The sequence below is a fragment of the Urtica dioica genome, chromosome 4 (assembly GCF_054948205.1).
Source record: "Urtica dioica subsp. dioica isolate 48M chromosome 4, U.dioica_male_clone48M_v1_H2, whole genome shotgun sequence".
Taxonomy (NCBI): Eukaryota; Viridiplantae; Streptophyta; class Magnoliopsida; order Rosales; family Urticaceae; genus Urtica; species Urtica dioica.
In genome coordinates, this window is record NC_142759.1 from 26,481,700 (window position 1) to 26,505,779 (window position 24,080).

A 24,080-nucleotide genomic window follows, 5' to 3' on the forward strand; every position below is an offset into this window, starting at 1 on the left:
TTTCTCTTTACTTTTAATCGGCCATATTAATTTTTCCAAAATAACATCAAAAATATTTTTCAACAGGTTACGAATTCACATTATATTTACCGATAATCGAGCACCAGTACAAAAATGACGCAACTTGTTTCGCACACACTGTAGAGGAGCTATTTTCCTGCAATGCTTTAACAATTATCAGCAACTATAGAAAAAGTAAAATAAGTAAAAACACTACAAACAATAGAAAAACTTACAAGCATCTCATCTTGCTTCTGTTTCATAAACTAATTCATACACTTCATCATCACATTTTCATATTATTGTATCTTAATTTAAGGGCTCAAACAAATCCTCACTTGAAACAATCTTCAAGCCTGGAGAAGAAATCATCAATGCATTTCCTCTACAAAAAAATACTACTATAGAAAGTACAATTGCACGATACATTAACCAAGTCTACCAACTTCCTGAAGAGAAAATCAAAGATATTGAAATACCAAGGGACGATTTGGAATCAAGTTCGAAGAAGAAGCAAAAAATAGAATATGAAATGGTAGTCTAATTCCGAAACATTTCTGTGAATAGAATATCATGCCGGTTTTGCATGCTTTATCGAGCCTTCGCATATTTTGTTTATGTAGACCACTATTAGTTAAACACTCTTTTTTTGGTAAAAAAAAAAAATTTAATATCTAATACTACTGCTCTATATGTATTTCTCAGTTTACTGCTCTTTTAGTGTAAATATTTTCGTTCCTTTTTGTTAATTAGGCGCTTAGTTAAACCGTATTGTTTATATGTATGCAACATATTCAGTACAGGTGCATATATGTATGTTTATGCCTCTGTATTGTATGGTTTGAGTGTTCTTTTCACTATCAATGATTTAGGTGTTTTTTTAACTATTAATTTTGGTCAGTGTACTGTTAGTTAAAAAAAAAAACGTCAGCAATTAATTTTTTAAACCCAAATTTGCACTGTTGTATAAATGTAATGTTTGTTACACCGGAGTCGAAATCTTATGCTTAGAAATATATTGAATCATTTGTATAATTCCTCAATCAGTCTAAGTCTGCATATACATTGACCCAACAAATTAAAAATAACTCACTAAAGCTCGATGAGGGGGAAAAATTGAAGTTCAAATAATCTCAAACAAACCCTTTCTTCAATCAACTCTCCATGTTCCCTACTGCGAAAATATATACAGGGATGAGGTGATAGGTGAAGCAATCATCAAGCATCCACTCTGTAAATGTGTATGTATATAGGGTAGGAAGCAGTACGAAGAATGAGGGTGAATTCAAGGAAGAGTGTGAAAGTACGAATCCGATGGTAATGTGCGTAGCAGTGGCAGCGGAAAACAGGAGGCGGTCCACCATGATAGTAGCACATCGGAGAATTTATGTGACAATCAACGTTACAATCATTCAATAGATTTTAAGAGATAATAACTACGAGCAAACAGTAAATTTGATAATAAAGATTAGCGTCATCTGCAAGTGAACATAATCCAGACACGTGCATAATAAATAAAGGCTAAACTTGATCTAAATTGAGCAAAGTCTGATTGTTAAAGGGGCGCGTGTTCGAAGGGTACTCTGACAAAGAGTCGGCCGTGAAGACTGACGACAGCCGAAGTATGAAGCGGATCGATTCGGCCCGGCAAGCTCACCACCTGACGTTCCTCCAATCACTTCAGTTATTTTGTTCAAACAAAGAAAGAAAGAAACAAACCAACAAACAAAAGATGGCTCACTTTTTGGAAAGGAGTAATGCCCCACGGATTGTCCACCTGCTCTGGCTGACCTGTTATCACCAAACGCCCCGCCGGATCCGACTGAACCCGAACCTGACCAGCCCATCTCTCTTATCACTACTGCCACATCAGCATTGACAATAATACATGAACGGAAAAAAAGAAAGAAAAGTACCTCTTCTCTCAAAAGCCCAGGAAGTAGCGCGTATACCTCAAAGCAATCTTTCTGACCACCACACAAGCAGTGAGTCAACTAACACCTCATTTATTTATGGATTTGTTACAAAACACTCACAGTTTCTCGCACATTGATCTTGACCCAATCCGCTAGAGGCCCAACATCAACAGCACTCCACATCACTCTGTCAAAAGTACATATTCCTTCCATTTTAGCAGTTTCTAAGAGTACAAACACAAAAGCATTTTGTTCAGTGGAATAGAGGTGTCAACTGCTTATCGGCATGTGAAGTTTTCTCGGGAAGATCTTGGGTCTTGTGCTTCAGGGACCCTGAAACATATACCAAACAAATTAACACTTGGTGCTGTTAACTTCTTATACATATTTCTGGGATGATTTCCATACCAATGCTTTTCAGATTTTTCTCGCGCTTTGATGCAGAAGAAGTAACAGTTTTGTCCTGCAGAAAACATAGTTGAGAGAGAGAGAGAGAGAGAGAGAGAGAGAGAGAATGAGAGAGAGAGAGAGAGCGTGGCACCTTAAGAAGGAGGGGGTCGTTGACGAGAAGGCGGTGGGCATGCCAGCCCTGCATGGCACGAGCGGCGGCATCCCTCCTTGCCCTCCCCGGCTGACCACTTCCCGCTTCCTTTTCGACGGTTGTGACCTGAGGGGCCAGCGATACAACCGCCAGTTGGAGTTCACCGCTTTGTCTCTTATGCTTTTCATACTCCAGAAGTGCCTGCCAATAGTGGTGCTACTATTACTTTTACTACGAATGAATGAATGAATGAAAGAGACAAAATATTACCTTCTCGTAGAAAATGCGGAATGTCCAGGACACCGTCGTACATGTTCTGCTCGTCGACAAGTGATGGCAGTCAAGGCACAGCCAGCAACAAATTGCAGTCAAAGCACAGGAATGGGTTCCGTACTTACTTTGGAGGGTGGAACGACTCTCCTACTTGGCGCCACAATTTGGATGACGTAACCTGTGTGCACAGTTTAGATTATCACATACTCGATCTCTAGTTTGGACAGACAAAGAGATCATCATCAGCGTACCACTTCATAGCCGCCCAAGCGGATCACAGCTCTCCATAACCTAAACCAATCCAAGTCAGCACAAGCACAAGCACAAGCACAAGCGTGTTTAGAGGAGATTAGTTATAGTTACTTGAGACAGTTGAGTAATTCGCCATAAAACTTTGGGGCTTTGAAATCCAGAGCCTTGTCTCTGTGGAAGTCCTCAAGCTCTCGCATAAACGCCGCTTGCTGTTCAGCAGAGCCGTCCTCTCCCTCCCCCATCTGTGTCATCTCACGTAACAAGTCAAACTCACACTCACACCAACACAGCCGTTGACCAACGTACCTCAACATCCTCCCAGGCGTTGACTTTAGGAGACATTTCCATTTCTGAACCCTTCACCGACTTCTCCTCATCCTCCATATTCTTCCGACTCTGATAAATCAAACCCAAAACCGAATCCTGCCTGATTCTAATCAATGTTCAACAAAGAAGAAAGGAATTAAGGATTACCTCGAACAAGCTTCGACCTCGCTGCTACTCCTTCGAATCTCCCAATTCAGATTTCAGTTACAATCCTAGAAATCAAGAATTCCCAATTCGATTTCATGAATCCAAATAAAAACCCTAGAATTCCAAAACTGAAATTCGGAGAATAGAGGAGAGGATGAATCAGAATCTTACCTTGAATTCAAATTCCGACGAGCATCAATCCCCGACCATCCTTCTTATATCGGTTCAGTCGTTTTCTCTCTCTGTCTCGGGACCCCTCTCTTACTCAAACCCTAAGCCCGGTCAAGTAAAAACGTTTATCGTTGGCCCTCAACCTCAAGTACAGAAAGAAAGATTACCTGAGTTTGGTGGCATACAGCGACTGAATACGACGATGGAGTTAATTTCGGCGGAGCCACACAGTTTTCCTCTTTTTATTTAACTTTTTTTTTAATACCAATTATGACTAAGGGTGAAAATTGAAAAAAAAACGGACACATCAACTTGATTTAGTTTTAAGTTTTAACGAAGTATTAAAATACCGATATTGGTATTGATCTCAAAATTCTGATTTTACTGATATATTGATTATCGACGGATATATCGATGGATATTCAATAACAATTTTAATACCGATTGTCGATGATATCTATGATAGATCGATAATATATCGATTATCGATCAATATAACGATAAAAATCTTATAGTAAAATATAATTAAAAAATAAAATATATTTAATTATCTAGACTAAGTATATATAAAATAAAAAATAAAATATAATAATATATATATATATATATATATATATATATATTGGACAGACTAAGTATCTAGACTAAACAGCCCCTTATTTTAAAATTATAGTCTAACTATTAACATATTTAGGAAAGTAACCAATTTTTTATAATAACATTCCAATATTCCAATAATACCCTTAAGGGTTGTTATTATTAACCGTCAGAGTAAATAATATTAACGGTAACAAGAAAAATAGTAAATCTCATTACCCATAACAAAAACAACAGTAAATCTTATTAACAGTAACAAAAACAACAATAAATCTTATTAACTTTCATCTTCGCCTTCTCCGGTGCCGGAATCCGAGTTTTCATCAAAGTTTCGAACGGCGAAATCTCAACCCTACCTTCAAACGGTCGGATCTGTGCAGCTGCATGACTCGCTGATGTTCGAGATTGTTTCCGGAGGATGATCGTCACGCTTAATCGAATTAACATTCACAGTTAATCCGATTAACTATCACATTTAATATGCATAACTGAACTTGCGACCTTCGAACAACCGGATCGGCGCAACCGCGAGACTCGCCGATGTTCGAAATCGTTTTTGGAAGAAGTTCGTCACAGTTAATCAGATTAACTGTGACAGACAGCTAATCAGATCAATTGTGACATACGGTTAATCAGATCAATTGTGACAGACAGTTAATCAAATCAACTGTACAGTTAATCCAATTAACTGTCGAACGAAAAACCCTAAAATCTAAAATCGCACCTCAACCGCCGTGTGCGCCGGCCCCGCCTCCGCCGTCCTCAAGTTCGACATGCGATTTAAGCCGAAATTTGGCGACCCGAGCGACAACCACGTCGGAATCAACCTCGGAACCATCGGTGAGGAGAATTGGTGCGATCTTCTCCGAAAGGGACACGAGGTGGTGGCGATCGAGTCCAAAGCTCTTTCTTTGTCGCTAGAGACGTCGAGTCTCCGGCGAAGATCCGGTGGATCGGAGAGGAAGATTGTGGTGTGGTGTTTGGGTGTGGGAGAGAAGAGTATTTTTGGGACTTTGATTAATGTTGACTAATTTTTAAAATAAATTGATAATATGACTACTATTTTAATCTCCTCTTAATAGAGGTTAGATACTAAAAAATCTCATATATATTCAAAAGCTTGATTTTTTTTATTTTACATATAAATATATACATATAAAAAAGTTTGTCATATATATATATATATATATATTTATATGTATTATAAAATATAAATAAGGAAATATTGATAATACTAAGTAAAATCAATAAGTAAAAGATATAAAGAGTAAGAAATAATAAATAATAAAATAAAAGTAAATAATAAATTATTTATTTTCTTTTATTAAAAATTCAAATTCAGAAGATATTTTGTCGATATTTTGGATTTTTTAACTAGTAATAGATATCTATATTTTGTCGATATATCATCGATATTTTAATGATATTTATAAAACGATAATGAATATAGCTGATATTTTACTGAGACTCTTCAAAAAACGATACATCGCGATATTTTGAACCTCGGTTTTAACGAACCCAAAGTTTCTATATAAAAAGTAAATATATTTTTACCGCATAAAAAATTAATATATAATTTAATATCAGATTATTTCTTTTTTTACAGAAAGATAAAATGTCTTAAAATAAATAGACAAGGTGTACTTTATCTAAATTTTTTGAGGGAGATGATTTGAAATTATATATACAATTAGTTGGTTATTATTGATAGACAAAAATTGTTATAGCAATTTTCTCGCAAAGAACACTGAGTACCGAGCAATAAAGTGCCGAGCACTACTAATTTCTAGGCAAGATTATCTTTAAATACTAGCGAATCTAGTAAAATAGATAATGTAATTGATAGTGCTAAACAATAGGTGAAACTTTATGGTCGAGTTTGAGTGTGAAAATGTGCATGTCCCCGCTTTTGTTGCTTTCTCGTATATTTATAGACTTTAGAGTCGAGTACGTGGATTGATAAAACCCACGCCTTGACAATTTTTCATGTATCCGCCCATATCATGTTTAGTGAGTGTTTATTTTTCTTGGGTGTTTGGAGTAACCGTTAAGATGTGCGTTTTGCTTAAGTTTTATTTGTGGCCACGTGTTTTATTATTCGACTAGTTTTTGACCTGCTAGCTTCTCTTCTCTTCAATGTTTTGTTCGGTAGGGTTCGCTTTTGCATTATGAACGAGTGGTTTTTTTTCCAGTGTCCCTAGAGTTGAGTTAAATCGAGCTTAGTGCTGGATACATAGGTGCATGCGAGCTATGGCTTGGACTATGCGACTTATGGGAGTAATACTAGCCTTGCAGTTTCTTAGTATTTTCGTAAGAACGGTAAGGAACTCTCTAGTATAATTCTTGGTTTAACTATACGAATGCACTTTTACTGGTTTTATTTATCGGTTTGTTCCAAGGTTTCTCACTTAGATCGGCCTTGGAGCCGAATTCTCGACTACAACGTCGTTTTGATGTGATTCATTTTTGAATCAGCGCGAGTCTTCGTCTCAACTGTCGGACGACTGAATTACTACTATATACTATTCATCCTTTTTAATCCACTATAATCATGTTTTGTTTATATAATCACGTCTAATTATTTGCATGCCTAAAAGTGGTTTTTCAATTTCTTTTCTCATTTTCTATTATTTTCTCTTTTCATTTCGCATCAGTTTTCTGTATCTCTCTCTCTCTAATTATTCATCTTCTCTCTTTTTTTAACTTCATCTTCAATGGGGGCTCCCAAACTTTTATTTTGAAGATTTTTTATCATCTAACAAAGGTTTTCAAAATTTCAATTTGAAGATTTTAATAGTCGACTCTCATATTTGAAAGTGTATTATTTGGATCATAGAAAAATATTAGTTATTATTTAATAGTCATTTTCTTTGTATAAGTTGTTAAACTGACTTTATTTTCTAAGTTTTTGTTAAATTTTGTTAAATATTTATTTTTTGTTACATAAATTTATTTTAATTAGATTTTTTTTAATATAATAAATTGATATATATATATATATATATATATATATATATATATATATATATATATATATATATATAACATTTGGTAGAGATAGGGTTAGTTTGTTTTGTAATAACAAGTATCGTAGTGTATTGTGATTTCGGAAATTCCAAGGCAGGGATCAGGGTAGGCATGCAAAAACAGTGATATATACAAGGATGCGCAGAGATTATTATAATCATTATTATTATTATTATCATTTTAGCCATTGTCCATGGGCATCGTACACATGATTAAGCGAAGAAGAACTAGGAGGTGGTGGTGAGATAGTCGTTGGTGAGAGTTGCAATGGCGGCGAGTGAGTCGATGGAGACAAGATCGGACGCGGAGGAGTTCTCGTGGGGGACCTCATAATAGACGGAGGAGGTGACGAGACAGGACTCCCCGGGACACTTGTCGGCGATCTGGAAGCGGACTCTGTAGAGCGTGAAGCCGAGGTCAAGATACCCGCCCTCGACCACCTCCGTCTCCTTCACACGCTTCTCTGCGTCGACCACAGTGAACTTCTCCGTGAAGCCCGGCACCGGCGAACCGGAAGCTGGGTTGAGCTTCACTCGCACCAGCGTTCCCACGCCGCCGTCTCCCTCCAGGACTGTGGCGGAGGACACGACGGAGGGAAGCTTCTCCTCCACAAGCTTCGCCAGCTTCAGCGTTCCGTACAGATCCCACGCCTTGCTTGCCGCCACACCCATTTCCACTTCATGCTTCTCCGCTCCCTTCTGCATCTCTCTCTCTCTCTCTCTCTCTCTCTGTCTCTCTCTATCTATCTATCTATTCTCTTCTCTTTCCTACCATTACAAGTACAGAAAAGAGCTTTTGTTATTCCCAATTTATAGTGCATAAAGAAAACCTCTAGACACAACTATTAACTACCTGAGTAATGAAATATATTATATTTCAACATCTATAGGGGCATGCATGCTAAGTAATTAATTAAGCGATTCAAGTTACAAGTTACATATCAGAGCCATTAAGTGTCGTCTTTTGATACCTACACCGTCGCATCCCCCCACGGCCAATATCTTCTCATTCCCAACATTAGAACATACCATCAACCTGATTTCTCTTCTGGTTTTCACCGCCTTTTTTATTTTACAATTTATGCATTTGGCGTCTAGTTTAGGGTCAGGTAATTACTAAGAGAAAATTTATTTTGTATACCTCAAATTCTCAAAATATCAAGACTAGACCTATTAATTTAATAATATGTAAAATTAGATTTTTGGACACTTTTTAGACAAAAATGCCCTTTCAGTCCTTATAACCCCTATCTCAAACATTCATTCTTATTCTATTCTCAAATCTCTCATCCTCCCTCATTTTCTCATCATTTTGAGTACCAATTGGTTGAATTCGGTCAAAAATATGTAAGTTTGCTTCTTTATTCATCTTTTATAGACTTAATGATATAGTTTGAGAAAAATCAAATAAGTAGGTAGATTTAGGTCAAATTTTCCAGAATTTTACGTTATTTACGATGAAATCCGATAGTTTCGGATGAAATGCAATTAGTTTTTCCGATACTTTCAAGGTTAAATTAGGTAAAATTTCAATAGAATCAGACAACTTTATGAAATCCGACAAAATCCGTCAAAATCTGACAGATTCCGACCAAATTTGACATAATCTGATGCTCTCCGATGGTGTCCGACATTTTCCGATGACTTTTGTAAAAACTCGATGGTCTCCGATTGGTTTTTATTTTAATGTAATTTAATGTATTTTTTGGTATTTTTTGCAGTTTTAGTGATGTTTAACAGCACGTGGGAGAGAAAAGAATAATTATGGGTGTTCAATAATGCGAGAACATATCCGATCGAAGTTTTGAAAGAGATGACCTACATGGAGTTAGTGGAAAAGGTCGACAAGGGAATCGATATAGACAGATTCAAGTATGACTTAAAACTTGAAGTTCCATATGCAGTGGGTACGATTTCGATTGAGCTTGCTTTGTTGAAGGATGATGTTGACGTTATGTACTATACGAAGCACAAAAGTCGTAAAAAAATTCCACTTTGTGTAAGCTATCGAAAGAAATCATAACGTTAAGTGCAAATTGATGAGTTGATAAAGGAAAAAATGTGATGAATGAAGAATTGCCTCGCGTTGAACTCAACAAGAGACGAAATAATCTGATTATCAATGATCGACACAATGTTCATAAAATCAACAAGAGACGAAATAATATGATTATCAACGATCGACACAATGTTCCTAAACTCAACAAGAGACGAAATAATCTGATTATCACCGATCGACACAATGTTCCCATAATCAACAACCGACAAAATGTTTCTATGTTCAACAATCGAGCAGATGTTCCTATCATCCATCAACACAATGGTATCAAAGATGAGTTGTATAAGGGTGATGAAGTATACAGGAGTGACATAGATGATTACCACAACAACGACCGAGATGATGAACTAAACAGTAACGGAGGTGATGAAGACAACGGTGACAGAGATGATGGACACAACAGTGACAAAGGTGAAGAATTTGAAGAATTCGCGAACCCTCAAGAATATGAAGATTTTGTTGAACATTTTTCAGTACATCGAGACACTGTGAACCATCACATGAACCTCATAAAGTAGTATCACCAAGGATTGCGTGCTTTACTCATGGAAAGCCCCCGATTTCACAACCGATGATGTTGTCAAGGAAGAACGTAGTGAAGGTCCAAGTCTGTATCCAACTTCTTCCACATGTAATATAAATGAGATGTACTTAAATTCTCAAATGAAAATTTATACATTATCTGTATTATAACCGTTCAATGTAATAAGTAGCACATAAGATATATATATTGGGAAGGAGTTTGTGTCCAAGAAACAAATGAAGCAAGAGATCAACATTTATGCTCTAAAAAATAATTTCTAATTTAGAATGATATTTTCTTCGAAAGGAGATGGTATATCACATGCAAAAATGATATGTGCACTTGGAAGCTGAGGGGTGTTGTACTCTTGCTCGCGTGTTGTTCTAACAAAAGGCCATAGAGGAGTTGCACTTGGGTTGTTGGGCATGTCTTTAAAGATAAGTATACTGTTAGCTCTATGGCTGAGTATTCGGCGCATAATGTAAGAGATGAAGTCAAGACAAGATGGAGTGTTGACATCTCGTACTTGAAGGTTTGGAGAACTAGGGAGAAATATATTTCGTACGTAAGGGGTAAGCTAGAAGAATCATATCAGAAGTTACCATCTTGGTTATACATATTGGAACAGAAGAATCATGGGACTTTGACTGAGTTTGTGAAAATGGTGACAAATTCAAGTACACATTCTTTTCTATTGGTGCGTGTCGTAGAGGGTTCAAGTCATGTCGACTGGTCATCTCATTAGACGGTTCACTTTTGAAGACAAAATATGCTGGACAGTTGCTCTGCACAGTTTCATGCGAATTCGCAGTTATATCCACTTGCATTCGGGGTCGTAGATGGCGACTGTCATGCTTCGTGAATTTGGTTTTTGAGAAAGTTGATAGAGGCTATCGGTGAAGATGTACAAGATTTGACATTCATTTCAGCTCGACGTGATAGCATCATACATGGTGTCGAAGTGGTGTTCCATGGTATCCCTCATCTAAGACTAAATGTCCAACATAAATTCAATACTGATCATTTTCGGAAGTTGAGACGGAAAGATGTCGACATGCCAAAGTATCTCGAGGAAGTCGATTTTGATCGGTGGCCGGCCAAAGTACTTTTCCCTGGGAAACGGTAAAACTAAAACTCTTCCTTTTGTCATTTTAATTTTTTAAATGATTTTATAACGTTGTTAATATGTTATTGTTTTGTATGTACTAGGTACGATATAATGACAAGCAATAATGTTGAAAGCTTCAACAATAAGATGAAGAATGCTAGAACGTTTCTCATTACCACGTTGCTTGAGTTCCTTCGATTCACATTTCAAACGTGGTTTTTCGATCGAGAAAAAATTGCTAGGAAATGCGATACAAATTTTTCCACAAAGTTTCAAGAGAATCTCGACCATCTAAACGAAAAGACATAGTACGTCACGACATACGGACTCGGTCTATATGAATGTCATGTCAAAGACATGAGAGGTGACTTTGATGTAAATTTGTTGGAAAAGACATTCACTTGCGGACTACCATAACTACTTGGAATCCCGTGCGAGCATGCCATCGCATCTGCACAACATCAGAGTGTCGACGTTTATTCCTTGTGCAATCCTTTTCTATTTGAAGGACACATCAATTGAGCTATACAAGGAATCCATATATCCTGTTAGGAATGAAGACCAGTGGAACGTTCTAGATGAGATAAAAAAAATATGATGGTTCCTCTACCAGTTGAAAAGAAACAAGCCGGTCGGCCGAAGAAGAGTAAACAAGGAAGACGAATGGTATACCTCTCTCAAGGCGAAAAAGTTGTTATTCACCACAAATGTGATAAATGTGGTGGTATGGGCCATAACAGAAAGACATGCACTTGGAGGGATTGAAAATTTTGTTTTTTGTTCTTTTATCTTTGATTTTGTTGTGAAATTAAGAAGTTTGTATTTTTATGTTTACAACTTTTGGTTTTTAAATTTAGAACATTTGAAGTTTATGTTTATGTTTATGACATAGCATATTTTTAAAAAATTTAGTGATCACATATTCAAAACTTTAATGACATAACATATTGTTGTCGCTGATTTTTGGACAACGATTTAGGAGCCCAGAGTGGTTAGACCCAAGGCCGGACCAAGTGGTCTCACTCCGGCTCGAGCGTGTCGGACTTGGTGTCCCAAGTCGTCCCTTAGCTGTGGGTGAAGCTCACCTTATCTCGATACCTGAAAAGCAAGAAAGAGATTATGAACTACAAAGTGGAAACAGGGGAGGTGCCCCTGTTTACCTCTCCGACGCTCAACATTAGTGGGATTGAGGTGGAGTATAGAGGTTTTAGGGGTGATGGGAGGCCAAAGATGAGCGAAACGAGCGAAGTATGAGTCCGGCAGCATTTCGGGACTCAAAATTGGATTACCTTTGGGAGAGGGCAGACCTCTCTATTTATAGGCGGCCAAGGGGTGTTTGTGGGGCCCCTTGGCCGAGTGAGCACCTTTGGGTCGGCCATTGGTCGGCTGAAGGGTTGGGCCGGCCAATGGCCGAGCGAGCATATTGGGTCGGCCATTGGCCGACTGAAGCTTTGCCTCGGCCAATGGCCGAGTGAACTGGGCCGGCCATTGGCCGGCTGAAGCTTTGCCTCGGCCAATGGCCGAGTGAGACCCTTGGGTCGGCCATTGGCCGACTGAAGCTTTGCCTCGGCCAATGGCCGAGTGAACTGGGCCGGCCATTGGCCGGCTGAAGCTTTGCCTCGGCCAATGGCCGAGTGAGACCCTTGGGTCGGCCATTGGCCGACTGAAGCTTTGCCTTGACCAATGGCCGAGTGAACTGGGCCGGCCATTGGCCGGCTGAAGCTTTGACTCGGCCAATGGCCGAGTGAGACCCTTGGGTCGGCCATTGGCCGGCTGACCCTTGGGCCGGCCATGGGCCGGCTGAGCATGGCCGGCCATTGGCCGGCTGGACCTTGGCCGACCATTGGTTTGGGCCGGCCAATGGTTGAGGCAAGGTTCCGCCGTCAAAGGCCTCGAGCCGATCGCGCGGGTCGAAGTGATGTATTTTTCCTCGTCGGTCCGAGACGGGCCGACAACATTAGCCCCCCGAGTTTCTGGTCGAGCGGAAACTCAGTGCTTGCGTTGATGTGCGGACTCAGGACAAACACTCTCGAGTTTGTGGTCGCATTGTAAAAGGGCTCTCAATGCATCGCGAGGGATGGCATCGGTGCGTCACGGGGGACAGCTTTGTGCGTCACGAGGGACGGCCTTTATGCGTCACGAGGGACGGCTTTTGTTGCGCGTGGCTTATTTCCTCGACTTACCAACGAAGGCGTAATCGATTTGCACGTCTTTGTTGTGCGCAGCTTGTTTTCTCGATCTACCAATGAAGGCGTGATCGATTAGCACGGCTTGGGCCTCGGGGGGCCTCGGTGTCACGTTGCGTGACCGGGTTTTCCTGTTGTCAATGGTGCCCACAAGAAGAGTTGTAATCTTTATTTTGTACATTTGATGTAATAAAGTCTCATGAAGACTCTTACTTGTAATTGCCTATTCATTCATTAATAAAGTTGAAACGTTCATTCATTCTTTCTTTGTTTGAAGCTTTATGATAAAACCTTAGTCTTTTAGTCCATAAACAAACTAAACAACTTACGAAGAGACAAATGTAGATTTGCATGAACGAACTCTTCGTAGTTTGCTTAAAACGATATATTCGCAATCTTAGGGTCAAAGGACTATTGACCTCAGTATGATTGTTAGAAGAATCTATGATGTTTGGTTATGAGGCATTGAGAGTTGGAGACTCTATAGTTCTTCTAGGTATCTTCCGAAGGTACTGAATTGACCAGTTCACTTCTAGAGACAAGATAAGAACAAACCATTTAACCTCTTATGTCTCGAAGTCACTATGTATGAATTGCATCATGCTTACCTTAATCCTGAAATGAGACATGCCATTTCACACCTTAGTATTCTCATTTGAGAAAGTCAAAGTTCGGACTCACTATGTGATTCCGAACAGGGCCTATTGGTGAAGTACTAAGTTGTGAGTATGTCATGAGTAACTTTGTGAAGTTCTCATAGATATGGAATTCATGTACAAGATTGCTGAAATGCAATGTATGTCACCTCATGCTTTGTTCCTTGGAGTGTGAATAAATGAATTGGCCAGTGTCCAAATTGAGTCCTGACTCTTTTGGATGAAAAAATGTGACTTGTTAGCTCCTCGTCAATACATTGTTTCTAACTTATTCACAAGCGACAAAGGAGTTGAGGAAATAACAGCTAGAAGAGTAAAATGGTAATTTAGTAAATCCCGACTAGCTGATGACATTCATGAAGGGTAAACATAGATAATATTCAGTGGATCCGCTCATTATAATTAGGTGAATTCTTGAGTAGAAAATAAATTCATTTGAACCGAGAGATTTTCAGTGTCAGCTCTTTAGTGGAGTCAGTTGGCATTAAGCTAAACTTGGAAAAGGTTTGTGAACTTTTGAGTCCAAGTGTTTAGCTCAAGCTTTGTTCATTTGGGTCCACGAGGTCACTGTCACGAATCACATCGATAGGAATAGTTAAACTGGAAGCTAAGTCAAAACAAGAACGAAAATTGTCAAAAGGGTATTTTTGTCTTTTGAGACAAAGGATGAAATGAATGTCAATAAATTTTTTGACAAGGTCATTTGATGACATGCATCACTCGGCCAATACTGGTCTTATTGGGCCTTGTGGATTAATTTCATTTCATAAGAATTTTATTGAAAATTCTTAATGGGCCTTTCTCATGTTGTCATGAACAAATGAAGAAGCTTCTAGAAGCTCCTTCTAGAGATGAAATGGGCGCCCAACCCTAAGATAGAAAGAGAGATTATTTTGTGCATAAATGTATCAAGATACTTGCCAAAAGAAAAAGAGGAAACAAATTTCCTATGCATGCCATAAGGAAATTCGGCCAACTAAGCCAAAGAGGGAGAAGATAAATGAGGAAACAAATCCATGTGGCATAGGTAATGCCTTACACGCCCAAAGTGAAAAAGGGAAACAAGGGATTTGTTCATGAATATGTGATATTCAATATAGAAGAGGAAACTACCTTATTGAAGGTAAAGCCTCTCCTATAAATAGGAGCCTCATTCCTCTCATTTTATTCATTCCACATAAGTTAGAGATTGAGAGCTTCTCTCTCTAGAACTTGTGGTTGCCGCCCCTCTTCTCTCTCTCTCTAGTTTACTTTCGATTTTTCTTGTTTTGGCACCTAGGTCCTCACTCGACCTAGTGTTTAGCTCTGCGACTTCAAGACTCGTTCTTAAGTCGTAGTGTTTAAAAGTGCCCACTCACTAATTCCTTTATTTCGAGTGATTTAGTGATAGAAACTTTCGTGGTTGCTCGAGGTGCCGAGGAAAGGAAGAGAGACGTACTGCGAGGGGAGATGAGCGTTGCAAACTTTCCAAAAGCTTCTTCAAAGTTCAAGCTTCAAGAAAGGTTAGTAAACTCTTAGCTCATATTGGTTTTTAATTACATGTACTTGCTTCTTTGTCTAGGTTAGTAAAAACTGTTTTTACTTGAATATAAATTTTTTAAAATTCCGCCGCTTCCCGAAGCGTTTAATCTTTTTCTTAAACCCTAGATCAATTCCAACAAATGGTATCAGAGCTATGGTCAAAGATATGCATGTACATGTTTTTAAAATTATGAGCTTGAAAATCGTTTTCGAAAGTTTACTAATTTTGTGACAAGTTAGAATTGTTATCTTAGATTTTTTTTAATTTATTGCTCTTTCCTTTAAATTAAAAACCATGTTGATTTTCTATGAGTTTGGGATGATATTAAAACACATTAGAATCAGTTCTAAAAGTTTTTAATTTTTTATATTGAAAAACGTGTTTTAAAGGTTTGAGAAATTTCGGTAAATTTTGTGACTAGTTACCCTGTCTTTCTAGTTTCTTTTATTTACCGTATTCGTTTTATGCTTGTTGTTATTTCTTTTATATCATGTTATTACCTTGCTAATAAAACACAAATAAAAGCTTTAACAACCTTCATAAAACGTTCCGTTACACTCGATTCTTTTTCGCACCTAAAAAGGACCAAGCTTTAATTATTTCTTTTTCTTCGAGCTGGAGTAAACCCGCATTAAAAGTGGCATAACTCTCTGCTCAGAAATCTAAATTTAATGATTCTTAAATCAAATTAAAGCTTTGTCTGTCCTCTGTCCAATGCCACCAGTTTCGGCTCAAAAGGACATCGGAGCCGCCAGATATGGCGATTTTACTCCGAGGTGCGCGGTTGTCTGAAACTCCAGTTTTTTAGAAATCCGGATTTTCAAACCCCACTACCATGAGTTATAGAACTCTAATGAGAAAACTTTCTTGAGCAAAAATGTTTTTCATATGATTATAAACATGATGTGTAAGATTAAAATTTTTGATTTTTGAAAGATTAATTGAAATTGAGTTTTTACAAAACTAGTTTGAATTTTGAAAAACCGTTTTCACTTTCAAACTTGAAAATATTTTGTCACCCAAATCAAATAAGTTTTCAAAATGTTTTCAAAACTATATCTATATCACATATGTTCAAAATCTATATGCTCTTGAAAATTTGAGTGGGAGGTCTCCTTGTAGACAAGCCGAAAAATAAAAAGATGTGTAATCTCAAACTTTCAAGTGTTCGAGTGAGTTGAAGTTCACACTTCCCTCATGCACTTTCCCGAAATAGAAAATAGGAAAAGATCGAGTATGTACCTTGTGCCTTTATGCACTAATACTACTCTGAACATGTCGATCTAGGATTCTCTTCTGGTTGTCCGCTCTGTCGCTCTCTAACTAGGAAATTTGTTTCCGAACTTATAAGAGTCGATGAACCAACTCCAAAAACTAAGTGGGAGGGTTATACTTGTTGTTTGTAACCCACGATCCCCAACACTAATGAAAGAAGCAATTAACGTGGGACTAAGAGCCGCTCTTGCGACCCTCACTTAAATGGGAGTACTCCAAGGCGTTATTGCTTCGATCATTGCTCAATGGGCTACGTTCGAGAGTGAGACGATGATGGCAAGGCCTCCCCTTGGGGGATTGTTTTTCAAAGTTGATCTTTTGGACTAAGTGGTTGGTTGCACACTTAGGCTCAATCCCTAGTAATCCTCCCTCGAGGCCCTGCGAAAGGATGTGAGTGATCAAACCAATTTACAAGGTGGCTAGTCAAAATAGATGTATTGACATCTTGGCTTAGCATTAATGATGTGTCATTTACTTATAAAAGGAGATTTTTTGCGGCCTTCTCTTGAGGGAGTAAATTATCGTTTGGTTTATAACACCTTTGGATTTTATAAAAGTCTTAATAAAACTTAAATCCTAAACCAAAGACTAATCATAAACTTGTTTCAACTTAAATAAGCAACATGTCTCGCAAACATCTCTCATCCTTTCCTCGAACAAACTCGAAACCATGAACTACGTAGATTCGAAACTTAACCTCGACATAATCCTTACCAAGCACAAATGGGTACTCACCACCTCGTGTCCTCCTCTGACGAATAATGATTCAACTCAAGAGGACAAAGACGCCTTGGCGGCCTGGCTCTGCTCCGATGAGATTGTGAGGTGCTATATCTTAGCATCAATGAACAATGTGTTGCAACAACAACATCGTGACATCGAGACTGCCGCCGACATGCTCACCAATCTCCATGAGATGTTTGGAGGGCAAAGGCGTCAAGCAAGGCAAAAAGCAGTCCGACAATTTATGAACTGTCGCATGAAGGCTAGGACTCCTGTTGGAGACTTTATGATATTGATCATTAGTCATCTGAGTAAAATGGAAATCCTAGGATCTGAGATTGATGGGAAGAATGTCATAGATGTGATCTTAGAAACTCTCCCCGCATCTCTCGATACCTCCAAGATGAACTACTCCATTAACAAGCTAGAGTACACTGTTACCAAGCTTATGGAGGAACTTCACACTGCTGTAGGTCTCACTAAGAGAAAGAGGAATCAAGGAGAGGCACATGCTACTGAGCAAAAAGCCTCCGCCTCTGGAACTAAGAAGAGACCTCACAAGGCCGATAAAAAGAACTGTCCTGCCAATCTCAAAGCAAAGGAACATAGTATTGTACTAGTTATCGAAGCATGCTTAGTAGCTGATAATGTATCAACGTGGATTCTTGACTCCGCTGCTACTAACCATATTTGTTGTTCCTTGAATGGTTTCAAGAAAACCAAAAGCTTAGAGGAAGGCGAGTTCTGTTTCAAATGGGGTGATGAGAGCCTGGTGTCTGCAAAGGCTGTGGGATCCGTGACGCTGTCTTTTGAAGACCGCACTTTAAACTTGAATAATGTTTATTTTGTTCCTACCTTTGGGAAGAACTTAATATCCGTTGCTCGTCTTCGTGAGCAAGATTATTGTTTAAAGTTCATTAAGAATGGAATTCGTATTTCGTTTTCTGATAATTCTTTTGTCACTGATGCATGTATGAAGAATGCTCTTTTCTACATCTATCCCACTCAACCTTCTCTTTTAGACACCGAAATAGATAATGATCTAATTAGGGAGCCAAAGAGGATCAAACTTTCTGAATCCTCCGATCTAACAAAATCAACACACCTCTGGCACTTGAGACTTGGTCATATCAGTCTAGATAGGATTAAGAGACTTGTGAGGGACGGTCCACTCCAAGCCTCTGCAATAGGTTCACTACCTACTTGTGAATCCTGCATAGAAGGAAAAATGACTAAGCGACATTTCTCTGATAAGGGTCGAAGAGCCACTGAGTTGCTGAAACTAATACATTCTGATGTATGTGGTCCACTCAGCCAACATGCACGTGGAGGATACGAATACTTCGTTACCTTCACTGATGATTACTCACGATATGGGTTTGTCTATTTGCTCAAACACAAATCCGAGACATTTAACGTATTTAAGGTCTTTAGGGCTTTAGTGGAAAAGCAAACTGGCAAAGTGATCAAAACCCTTCGATCTGATCGAGGTGGTGAGTATATGTCTGGAGAGTTCGATGACTTTCTTAAAGAAGAAGGTATCGCTTCTCAGCTTACCGCACCTGGCACACCTCAACAAAACGGAGTGTCAGAGAGAAGAAACCGAACTCTTATGGAGATGGTTAGATCAATGATGAGTTACTCATCACTCCCGCTTTCCTTTTGGGGATATGCCCTTGAAACAGCCGCCTATATTATGAACCAAGTTCCGTCCAAAACGATTCCTGGTACTCCTTATGAACGATGGACTGGCCGTAAAGTGAATCTTGGCCGCATCCGAATTTGGGGTTGCCCTGCACACGTGCTGAGGCAAAAGACTAGCAAGTTGGCTAGTAGGTCAGAATTGTGCCTGTTTGTGGGATATCCAAAGGAAACCAAAGGTTTTACTTTCTATAGTCTCGAGGACGATAAGACTTTCGTTAGCACGAATGCTCGTTTCCTCGAGGAGGACTTTATGAAAGATGCAAAACCTAGAAGCAAAATTGTGCGTGAAGAAAAGTTGGGTGAGGAAGCTTCTACCTCATCTGTAAGAACTGTTCTTACCCCAACTGAAACACAACCTAACTCATCAGAATCTCGTCAAGTAATACTTAGACGTAGTGGGAGGGCTACTCAAAAGCCTGACAGGTACATGTCTTATGGAGACTCTCTTGTAGCCGTCTCCGACATGGATAACCCTGTTTCCTATAGCCAAGCGATGGCTTGTTCTGAATCAAACCTTTGGCTTGACGCCATGAAAGTTGAAATGCACTCGATGTATGTCAACAAAGTCTGGAAACTTGTAGACCTTCCTGAAGGGATTAAACCCGTAGGGTGTAAGTGGATATACAAGAAGAAAAGGGGTCCTGATGGGAACGTCGAGACGTTCAAAGCATGACTTGTGGCGAAGGGTTATACCCAACAAGAAGGGATTGACAATGAAGAAACCTTCTCGCCAGTCGCGATGCTTAAATCCATCCGCATACTCCTATCCATAGCTGCAGCTCTCGACTATGAGATCTGGCAAATGGATGTCAAGACAGCCTTTCTGAATGGCAATCTTGACGAGCGCATTTACATGGCTCAACCAGACGGTTTCGTGGATAAAGGTCAAGAGACCAAGGTTTGTGAGTTGCTTAAATCCATTTATGGACTAAAGCAAGCATCTAGGTCATGGAAAATTAGATTCGATGAAACTGTAAAGAGTTTTGGCTTTGAATAGTCAATAGATGAGCCTTGTGTTTACAAGTTAATACACGAAGGCAAAGTTGTGTTTCTGGTACTATATGTCGATGATATACTACTAATTGGTAATGACGTGGGTAAGTTATCTGAGGTTAAGGTCTGGCTGGCAAAGCAATTCGATATGAAGGATCTAGGAGAAGCCGCGTACATTCTGGGGATCCAAATCTTTTGAGATAGGAAAAACCGAACCCTGTCGCTCTCTCAAGCATCTTATATTGATAAGGTGATGGATCGCTTCTCGATGCAAGACTCCAAGAAGGGCCAAAAACCCTTTAGGCATGGAGTTTCACTCTCTAAGGACTAGTCTCCCAAGACTGCACAAGAGATTGAAGACATGAGGAAAATTCCTTACGCCTTTGCCGTAGGAAGCCTTATGTATGCTATGCTTTGCACTAGACCTGACATCTGTTTCGCCGTTGGCGTAGTTAGCCGTTTCCAATCCAACCCTGGACCCGAGCACTGTATTGCTGTTAAGCATGTTCTTAAGTATCTTCGAAGAACTAGGAACTTGATGCTTACATACTCAGGTACTGACCTGACTATGACGGGATATACCAACTCCGATTTTCAAGCGGATAAGGATTCCAGGAAATCCACTTCGGGATCTGTGTTCATCCTTAATGGTGGAGCTGTTGTGTGGAGAAGTATTAAGCAATCTTGCATTGCTGACTCCACAATGGAAGCAGAATATGTGGCTGCTTGTGAAGCATCTAAAGAGGTTGTATGGCTTAGAAAATTCCTTAAGTATTTGGAAGTTGTTCCAAACGTCGACGAGCCCATGACCCTTTATTGTGATAATAGTGGGGCTGTCGCTAACTCAAAGGAACCTAGAAGCCATAAGCGCTCTAAGCATATTGAGAGGAAATACCATTTGATTCGAGAGATCGTGCAGCGCGGAGACGTGGAAGTGAAGAAGATCTCAACGGTGGACAACCTCGCAGATCCATTCACCAAGGCCCTAGCGAACAAGGTCTTTGACCAACATCGTGAGTGATTAGGCATGAAAGACTACACATATCTTCTTTGAGTCAAGTGGGAGTTTGTTGTCAATGGTGCCCACAAGAAGAGTTGTAATCTTTATTTTGTACATTTGATGTATTAAAGTCTCATGAAGACTCTTGCTTGTAATTGCCTATTCATTCATTAATAAAGTTGAAACGTTCATTAATTCTTTCTTTGTTTGAAGCTTTATGATAAAACCTTAGTCTTTTAGTCCATAAACAAACTAAACAACTTACGAAGAGACAAATGTAGATTTGCATGAACGAACTCTTCGTAGTTTGCTTAAAACGATATATTCGCAATCTTAGGGTCAAAGGACTATTGACCTCAGTATGATTGTTAGAAGAATCTATGATGTCTGGTTATGAGGCATTGAGAGTTGGAGACTCTATAGTTCTTCTAGGTATCTTCCGAAGGTACTGAATTGACCAGTGCACTTCTAGAGACAAGATAAGAACAAACCATTTAACCTCTTATGTCTCGAAGTCACTATGTATGAATTGCATCATGCTTACCTTAATCCTGAAATGAGACATGCCATTTCACACCTTAGTATTCTCATTTGAGAAAGTCAAAGTTCGGACTCACTATGTGATTCCGAACAGGGCCTATTGGTGAAGTACTAAGTTGTGAGTATGTCATGAGTAACTTTGTGAAGTTCTCATAGATATGGAATTCATGTACAAGATTGCTGAAATGCAATGTATGTCACCTCATGCTTTGTTCCTTGGAGTGTGAATAAATGAATTGGCCAGTGTCCAAATTGAGTCCTGACTCTTTTGGATGAAAAAATGTGACTTGTTAGCTCCTCGTCAATACATTGTTTCTAACTTATTCACAAGCGACAAAGGAGTTGAGGAAATAACAGCTAGAAGGGTAAAATGGTAATTTAGTAAATCCCGACTAGCTGATGACATTCATGAAGGGTAAACATAGATAATATTCAGTGGATCCGCTCATTATAATTAGGTGAATTCTTGAGTAGAAAATAAATTCATTTGAACCGAGAGATTTTCAGTGTCAGCTCTTTAGTGGAGTCAGTTGGCATTAAGCTAAACTTGGAAAAGGTTTGTGAACTTTTGAGTCCAAGTGTTTAGCTCAAGCTTTGTTCATTTGGGTCCACGAGGTCACTGTCACGAATCACATCGATAGGAATAGTTAAACTGGAAGCTAAGTCAAAACAAGAACGAAAATTGTCAAAAGGGTATTTTTGTCTTTTGAGACAAAGGATGAAATGAATGTCAATAAATTTTTTGACAAGGTCATTTGATGACATGCATCACTCGGCCAATACTGGTCTTATTGGGCCTTGTGGATTAATTTCATTTCATAAGAATTTTATTGAAAATTCTTAATGGGCCTTTCTCATGTTGTCATGAACAAATGAAGAAGCTTCTAGAAGCTCCTTCTAGAGATGAAATGGGCGCCCAACCCTAAGATAGAAAGAGAGATTATTTTGTGCATAAATGTATCAAGATACTTGCCAAAAGAAAAAGAGGAAACAAATTTCCTATGCATGCCATAAGGAAATTCGGCCAACTAAGCCAAAGAGGGAGAAGATAAATGAGGAAACAAATCCATGTGGCATAGGTAATGCCTTACACGCCCAAAGTGAAAAAGGGAAACAAGGGATTTGTTCATGAATATGTGATATTCAATATAGAAGAGGAAACTACCTTATTGAAGGTAAAGCCTCTCCTATAAATAGGAGCCTCATTCCTCTCATTTTATTCATTCCACATAAGTTAGAGATTGAGAGCTTCTCTCTCTAGAACTTGTGGTTGCCGCCCCTCTTCTCTCTCTCTCTAGTTTACTTTCGATTTTTCTTGTTTTGGCACCTAGGTCCTCACTCGACCTAGTGTTTAGCTCTGCGACTTCAAGACTCGTTCTTAAGTCGTAGTGTTTAAAAGTGCCCACTCACTAATTCCTTTATTTCGAGTGATTTAGTGATAGAAACTTTCGTGGTTGCTCGAGGTGCCGAGGAAAGGAAGAGAGACGTGCTGCGAGGGGAGATGAGCGTTGCAAACTTTCCAAAAGCTTCTTCAAACTTCAAGCTTCAAGAAAGGTTAGTAAACTCTTAGCTCATATTGGTTTTTAATTACATGTACTTGCTTCTTTGTCTAGGTTAGTAAAAACTGTTTTTACTTGAATATAAATTTTTTAAAATTCCGCCGCTTCCCGAAGCGTTTAATCTTTTTCTTAAACCCTAGATCAATTCCAACATTTCCGTGGACGCTGGCTAGACCAGATACGCCCTGGCGAACGCAAGCCTTTGAAACCCATTTATAACCCGTTGCCTATCGGCTCACGAGCAGGGCGGCGAGCGTGGTGCCATATTCGTGTGGCCAGGTTTCCTGTGGGCGCTGGCTAGACCAGATACGCCCAGCGAACGCTAACCATGAACCCATTTGTAACTCGTTGCCTATCGGCTCACGAGCTGGGCGGCGAGCGCGATGCCACATTTATGCGGCGAGGTTTCCCGTGGACGCTGGCTAGACTAGATACGCCCAGCGGACGCAAACCTTGAACCCATTTGTAACTCGTTGCCTGTCGGCACACGAGCTGGGCGGCGAGCGTTATGCCACATACGTGTGGCCAAGTTTCCCGTGGACGCTGACTAGACCAGATACGCCCAGCGGACGCAAACCTTGAATCCATTTGTAACTCGTTGCCTATCGGCTCACGAGCTGGGCGGCGAGCGCGATACCACATTTGTGTGGCGAGGTTTCCTGTGGACGCTGGCTAGACCAGATACGCCCAGCGGACACAAACCTTGAACCCATTTGTAACTCGTTGCCTATCGGCTCACGAGCTGGGCGGCGAGCGCGATACCACATTTGTGTGGCGAGGTTTCCCGTGGACGCTGGCTAGACCAGATACGCCCAGCAGACGCAAGCCTTGACCCCATTTGTAACTCGTTGCCTATCGGCTCACGAGCTGGGCGGCGAGCGCGATGCCACATTTGTGTGGCGAGGTTTCCCGTGGACGCTGGCTAAACAAGATACGCCCAGCGGACGCAAGCCTTGAACCCATTTGTAACTCGTTGCCTATC

At 39.6% G+C, this 24,080-nt stretch overlaps 1 protein-coding gene and 1 pseudogene across 3 annotated transcripts; both read right to left on the bottom strand.

Annotated features, from left to right (window-relative positions):
- Positions 1–1,437: 1,437 nt before the first annotated feature.
- Positions 1,438–3,915, bottom strand: LOC149401414 (AT-rich interactive domain-containing protein 5-like). 3 transcript variants are annotated; one of them, XM_089613185.1, is made up of 15 exons: positions 3,795–3,915; positions 3,628–3,728; positions 3,457–3,521; positions 3,289–3,378; positions 3,094–3,224; positions 2,982–3,021; positions 2,856–2,908; positions 2,728–2,773; positions 2,458–2,658; positions 2,325–2,379; positions 2,192–2,249; positions 2,037–2,103; positions 1,917–1,967; positions 1,742–1,834; positions 1,438–1,660 (listed from the first exon to the last, which is right to left on the bottom strand). In XM_089613185.1, exons 4-15 carry the CDS (start codon positions 3,364–3,366, stop codon positions 1,556–1,558), a joined length of 978 nt encoding a protein of 325 aa, XP_089469311.1. In that variant the 5' UTR covers positions 3,367–3,378; positions 3,457–3,521; positions 3,628–3,728; positions 3,795–3,915; the 3' UTR covers positions 1,438–1,555. The 3 variants fall into 3 exon arrangements, with proteins under 3 accessions (XP_089469311.1, XP_089469312.1, XP_089469313.1); XM_089613186.1 differs by having other exon boundaries at positions 3,289–3,405; XM_089613187.1 differs by lacking the exon at positions 3,457–3,521 and having other exon boundaries at positions 3,289–3,415.
- Positions 3,916–7,478: 3,563 nt separating this feature from the next.
- On the bottom strand, positions 7,479–7,988 carry LOC149401415 (norbelladine synthase pseudogene; annotated as a pseudogene).
- Between the last annotated feature and the right edge of the window lie 16,092 nt (positions 7,989–24,080).

Bases quoted from the DNA above. Each gene is read 5' to 3' on its own strand.
- LOC149401414 (XM_089613187.1), bottom strand. From the start codon at position 3,366: ATGGAGGATGAGGAGAAGTCGGTGAAGGGTTCAGAAATGGAAATGTCT. The intron at 2,774-2,855 runs GTAAGTACGGAA...GTCGACGAGCAG, and splicing joins GAGTCGTTCCACCCTCCAAA to AACATGTACGACGGTGTCCT. The intron at 1,661-1,741 runs GTGAGCCATCTT...GAGGAACGTCAG, and splicing joins GCATTACTCCTTTCCAAAAA to GTGGTGAGCTTGCCGGGCCG.